Source organism: Heptranchias perlo, chromosome 10 (assembly GCF_035084215.1).
Source record: "Heptranchias perlo isolate sHepPer1 chromosome 10, sHepPer1.hap1, whole genome shotgun sequence".
Lineage (NCBI taxonomy): Eukaryota > Metazoa > Chordata > Chondrichthyes > Hexanchiformes > Hexanchidae > Heptranchias > Heptranchias perlo.
Window position 1 is genome coordinate 59797758 of NC_090334.1, and position 5809 is coordinate 59803566.

Below are 5809 nucleotides of genomic sequence, written 5' to 3' on the forward strand. Positions count from 1 at the left end.
TTACAGAACCGCAAAGAATGGCTATGGTTCAAAATACCTCAGATCATTTATAATAGAATTTAATGAAGTCTTAATTGAAATTGACATGTACGTCAATGGTGCATGTAGAATGAATGTATTAAATTTAAGAAATAGTCTTTCATATCACCAAGTTAGCAGCAGGTTAAATGTGATGAAATAAATTATATTTATTTTGCTAGCCTTCAGTTTGGTTAAAATGTCCCGGTATGCATAATTCTAAGTAGGTTTTGCAGCTACTGTTTTGTAACACTGTGTAACAAATGGACATTAAAGTATGATACTAATCATGGAGAGATTGGAGAATTGACCGAAGCAACGCAATTTGTTTTACACGTTTGGATTGTTGCACATTGCGTGTTATTAGAAGTAAATTTTAAATACAAATATAATTCCTGAAGCAAGACTGGAGAGAATTGAATTCTGCCATAGAAGTGAATATTTCAGACTGATCCATATACTATTCATCATGCTAATCGATATATGAATCTTATATCAGAAAAAGCCTGCATCATGATATACAGATGGCTGAACGAATCTTAAGTTCTCTTCCCTTTCACTCATAGACATGATTTTCATCCATATCGTCAAATTTTCATTTCCTATGTTTTGTTAGATCGGGCAAATATAGAAACGAAGGTCAGCATGTTAGCTTTTCCAACAAACGTGCTGTTTCTTTGGAGGTGATGAAATCCTTACCCTTGCTTCTGGTTGATTGGCAAACTTGACAGTGATTGACAGGCAGCCATGGCAACCAGGCACCGAATCTGCCAAGTCCAATAGAAAATCAGATGTGGGTGGAATGCTTTTTTTCTTTTAACAGTATCTCACCAACGCAACCGCAAAGGATGTACTGCTAACCCTGGCACTTGGAGCACCAAGTTCATATTTGGCGTCTGGGAACCTAACTAGAACGTCTGTTTCCTTTGCCCGTTGGAGTTCGTTCCGTTGACTTGGCTTTGCATTTATCTAGCTTTGTCTTTAAAAAAGAATCAATGTTCCAGCTGCCAATTCTGAATTTCAGCCCTCAGCAGGTGGCGGGGGTTTGTGAGACGCTGGAGGAGAGCGGAGACATTGAGCGCCTTGGTCGCTTCCTCTGGTCCCTGCCAGTGGCCCCAGCAGCATGTGAGGCACTCAACAAAAACGAGTCCGTCCTCAGAGCTAGGGCCATCGTGGCATTCCACACGGGCAACTTCCGAGAGCTATATCATATCCTGGAGAATCACAAGTTCACCAAGGAGTCACACGGCAAGTTACAGGCCCTTTGGCTAGAAGCACACTACCAGGAAGCAGAGAAACTAAGGGGTCGCCCCTTGGGTCCGGTGGACAAGTACAGAGTTCGAAAGAAGTTCCCCCTGCCCAGGACCATCTGGGACGGAGAACAGAAGACTCACTGCTTCAAGGAGAGAACGAGGCATTTGTTGAGGGAGTGGTACCTGCAGGACCCCTATCCAAATCCCAGCAAAAAACGAGAGCTGGCCCAAGCCACCGGACTTACACCTACACAAGTGGGTAACTGGTTTAAGAATCGTAGGCAAAGGGACAGAGCAGCAGCAGCTAAAAACAGGTCGGTATTTTATATATATATTATATCTTAAGTATCTGTAGATATGTGTTGGATAAATAAAAAGCAAGCAGTGTGGGTTAACTATTTTGTCAACTTCAGCTGCAATACATCAAGTAGGTACCAGCTACGACTGAAATTTGTAATATCCGTATGATTTTATTTCGTAAATTTAACAAAACATAAAAGTACCCTAGTTTGTATTTATCCGTGTAATTTGAAAACATTGGATTAAATTAATAGACTGGAAAACTGGATTGGTTGAGTGATGCCTACCTGTGTTTGCCTAAAACCATCGTGTATTTCACCTTAAAATGGCTCGTATAAACCATATCTGACGGAGGGAAGTATTTCAAAATACAATTCGTACAATACAACTGATCCAAACCTTCCAAATTAACTCTTAGTAGATCAAATTAGGGGATGGATTTATTTCCAAATAATGTGTTAGGCACATTTCGATGGTGCTAAATTTTAGTGTCCAATTCTACCAACTGTATCTTTTTCCTGTCTTCAGTTATTTCCTGAATCAATGCCTCAATTTCTGTGGCTTTAAGGCTTTAATCTGCTTCAACATATGTTTGAAAACATTAGCAGTTTTTTTTAAGGCATAGTTTGTTCTGCTTCATTGTTGATATTGCTGGTCATCTCCCATAGTACAAATTTTGAAGGAGATCCTCGAGTCTTTGATTAGCTACTGATCTTGAAGTGTGTTTGTGTGTCTGTGCATATTTCTTCCCCCCCCCCTCCCCGCCCCCCTTAGATTGTAATTCCTCGCTGTGTTTTTCCCACGAGAGCAGGCTGCAGCAGCAGGTTCTGTCACAGGCATCCGTGCGCTCTTTCAGCGAGGAAGACGCTGCTGTGGAACCACTGGTGGGCGCTTCAAGTCCCGCCGCCAGCCTCTGCAGCGTCTCGGGAAGAAGCAAAGCGGCCACTTCGGCTATCTCCATCACATCGAGCGACAGTGACTGCGACATCTGAGAAAAGAGCCCGCATCCTGAGAGAGCCTCCAAATTCCTGCACAATGAGCCAAGCAAAGCCGCCAGTAACCACAGTGGAGGACACCAGTTGCCACGTCTTTACATTATTCTCTTAGGAACGACTGTTCTGCCTTTACGGCAGAAGACTTAACGACCACGGTCTTTAAAAAAAACTCTTTATTAACTTTATTTAAAGGATTATATATAGAAAAAAAAACTACCGAAGTGATGCCTCAAAAACCATTTCTGCCAAGCTGCAACATTTTGAGCACCTACCCTGTACCTTCGTGGGTATTTCATGTTGAAAGACGGTGTTATATTTTTACTTTACTTTAAAGTTATATATATATATATACATATATATGTTTGTTTATCTATTTAAAAAATTGCTTTGTTAGGTGTTTGCATTCTTTGTTTCTTTGTGCACAGACTATTTGTAGAGTATTGTGCGTTGGGTAGTGGATACATACCGTTTGAAAGAAAATAAAATATTTAACGATGGACATTTTCTTTTTTCGAATCTTCAGTTCTTCTGTGTTTTCCTGAAAAGATTGTTGTTGTAATTGTAAAGACCGATGTTTGTACAGGGCGATATTTTATATAAACATTTCGGTTTAGCCGAGGAATTCAGATTTAATTTGAATCAGCTAAACTAGGAATGGATCTTTAAATCCGTCACTGTTAGAAACTACGAAAGCCAATTGTCATGCCCCAGGCTGGCTAAGGCTGTAGAACTAAAATGGTTTTGTATTATACAATTTGACGTTGATCTTTAAATCGCTTGAGCTGTGCTCTTTTTGCTCGCTCCGACTGATTTCATTTGCGTTTCTGTATTAGGAAAATGAGTGCTTCAGTCTTTCGACTTAACCTGATTTCTTATCTGCTGTGGAACACTTAAGAATTATAGCGACACAAAAGATGTGAACTACAGAGCATGCCGTAACCATGTACAGTTACGCTTATTGAATAGTAACAAGAGTGCAGACGAACTGCCGTGCAGGTTGTTGTTAGCTATGTATTAAATTCTATTATTAATAGATGTTATAACTGCAGTTTGTATTTTCTATAAATAATGAAATATAATTGGAAATATTCACCGCACATTTTCTTTAAAATTGTAAAACTTGCCAGGGTTTTCAAGCAGATTATCAATTGATTTATGGTTTGACCATCTGTGAAATAGTGCGTAGAATGTAAGGGGAAATTGTGTTCGCCAATAACTGTTAGGACAGCAAATCGAAGTCTAGTAATCAGTTCGAAATAAAACTGTTATGCAGAATAGGATAATGCTTTATTTTAATCGTCTAATGGCACCACAAACAAAAGCTGTTTTGCAGCATTTTTTGAACTTCAAGAAGACGAGGTTAACCGTGGATTTCAATTATTTTCATAATTCAAATGACAAATTTCTGGAAAACAGTTCTAATTAACATTAACTCCGAACACTCAACTGCTAAGAAATATTCGTGAATGCCTCTTTGCATTTGATATAAAATACCTCATCTGAAAGCAATTCTTGGTACAGAGAAAGCAAATATAAGTGCTTCAATGTATGGTGAAGCTTTATTATTTGTTTGAATCACTATAACATCGTATTATTTGCGTATTTATTTTCTTTAAATCTGTAGGATGTAGCATAAATGTTTGGAGGCTCTCTTTAATTTATAGAGAAACAGGATGCCTTATATTTCTTCAGTTTTTAGAATACACATATTATGCACTAACATACAGTAAATTCAATATTCTAATTCATCACATGTTGTATACAAAGGAACATATCTCCGTTTTGACTGATACAAATGAACAGTATTTACCTAGATAATATTATGAATACGCAATACAATAATATCTGGCGAGCCTTAAAGAAATCCATAATTGACGATTTTAATAAATCCTATAAAATCTGGTTTGAAATCCGCGATCACGTATAGGGAAATAATTAACATAAATAAGACAGTTATTAACCCAATTTGTAGTAATACTTTATATTTATCTGCTAAAAACTGGGCGTTTTATACTCCATAGTATGTTCATACACATCGCGAATGTTAACACACAAGGTAGGCTGGCTAGCAGTCATCCCACATTTTACATCAACTGCATACTGCTTACATTGAACATCACTCCAATGCCAGTATGCTGGCTAAATGCGCCGATTTCTTTCTTGCATCTGTTGTTAATTTTAAAATATATAAAATCAGATGATTTGCTTATTCATATATAATATAGGCACGGAGACATGAAGAGCAGCTATAATTTACAAAGAGAAATTTTCCAATTCGGTGGCAAATTCTGAGTGGATTATTTTTCACATCCAAAATATAGAGTAGTTACTTGTTACTCGACGTCATGTTTTACTGTGAGCCCCCTATGAACGGGCACTTTATTACGATTAAGTTAAATGCGGTTATTTTTGTTTGCCAAATCAAATAACTCAGGGCTGTAAAGAAATATTGTTACTGATGAATAATAGCCGTGTTGCTCCAGCAGTATTACTTCAGACAAAAGTTTAACCATATGGATCGTTACCAAATTATGTACACATTATTGTCTCATGTTTTATTGAAAACAGTATAGAAATTTATATTTTGCAAGTTTTAGGTTGATTCTTAAAGCACCGTTTAGTGTCGTAATTCGTTATCATGCATATTGATCGCCATTTTAGCTTACTAAGGCCCCATATTTGTTTTAATGACTGTCGATTTCATTACTGTAGCTTTGTGCATAAATATTGTCTCAAAAAAATCAATGGTGTTGCTGTTCTACTGTAGTCATTTTGCCAACTGCAGTTAGGCTCAAACCTAGCACAGTACCACTTCACCCGGAAGAGATCTAGCTGTATAACAGTCAATACTAAGGCCAAGATTAAAATTATTTCCATCTGTGTTATCTGTCCAAATTTACGATAAGACATCATGCAAGTTATTTTTTTTCAAATCAAGAGATTACATAATTTGTCGAATGGATCGATGCATTTGTTTTGGTGCACTGATAACTCCAATAAAGCAATTCTTTATTTTTTAACTAATATTTATATATTAATATTTATATATTTATGACATCATCGAGAGCCAATGACGATGGAGTTTATTGTATGAGCGTTATGAAATTTACTGGCATTAGGTGTATTGAGTAGTGATACTGGCAGGACATTTGACCAACCATTATCAATGTAACAGAAATCATCCAATCAGCCTTGCGAGAGGAAAATTTTTAAATATTTCACCAGCATTCAGTGTGGCGGAAG

General features: G+C 37.3%; 1 protein-coding gene across 1 annotated transcript; it reads left to right on the top strand.

Moving 5' to 3' along the window:
• The first annotated feature begins 1013 nt into the window (after positions 1-1013).
• six6a (SIX homeobox 6a) lies at positions 1014-2563 on the top strand. Its single transcript, XM_067991043.1, has 2 exons — positions 1014-1585; positions 2383-2563. Exons 1-2 carry the CDS (start codon positions 1014-1016, stop codon positions 2561-2563), a joined length of 753 nt encoding a protein of 250 aa, XP_067847144.1.
• Positions 2564-5809: the final 3246 nt, after the last annotated feature.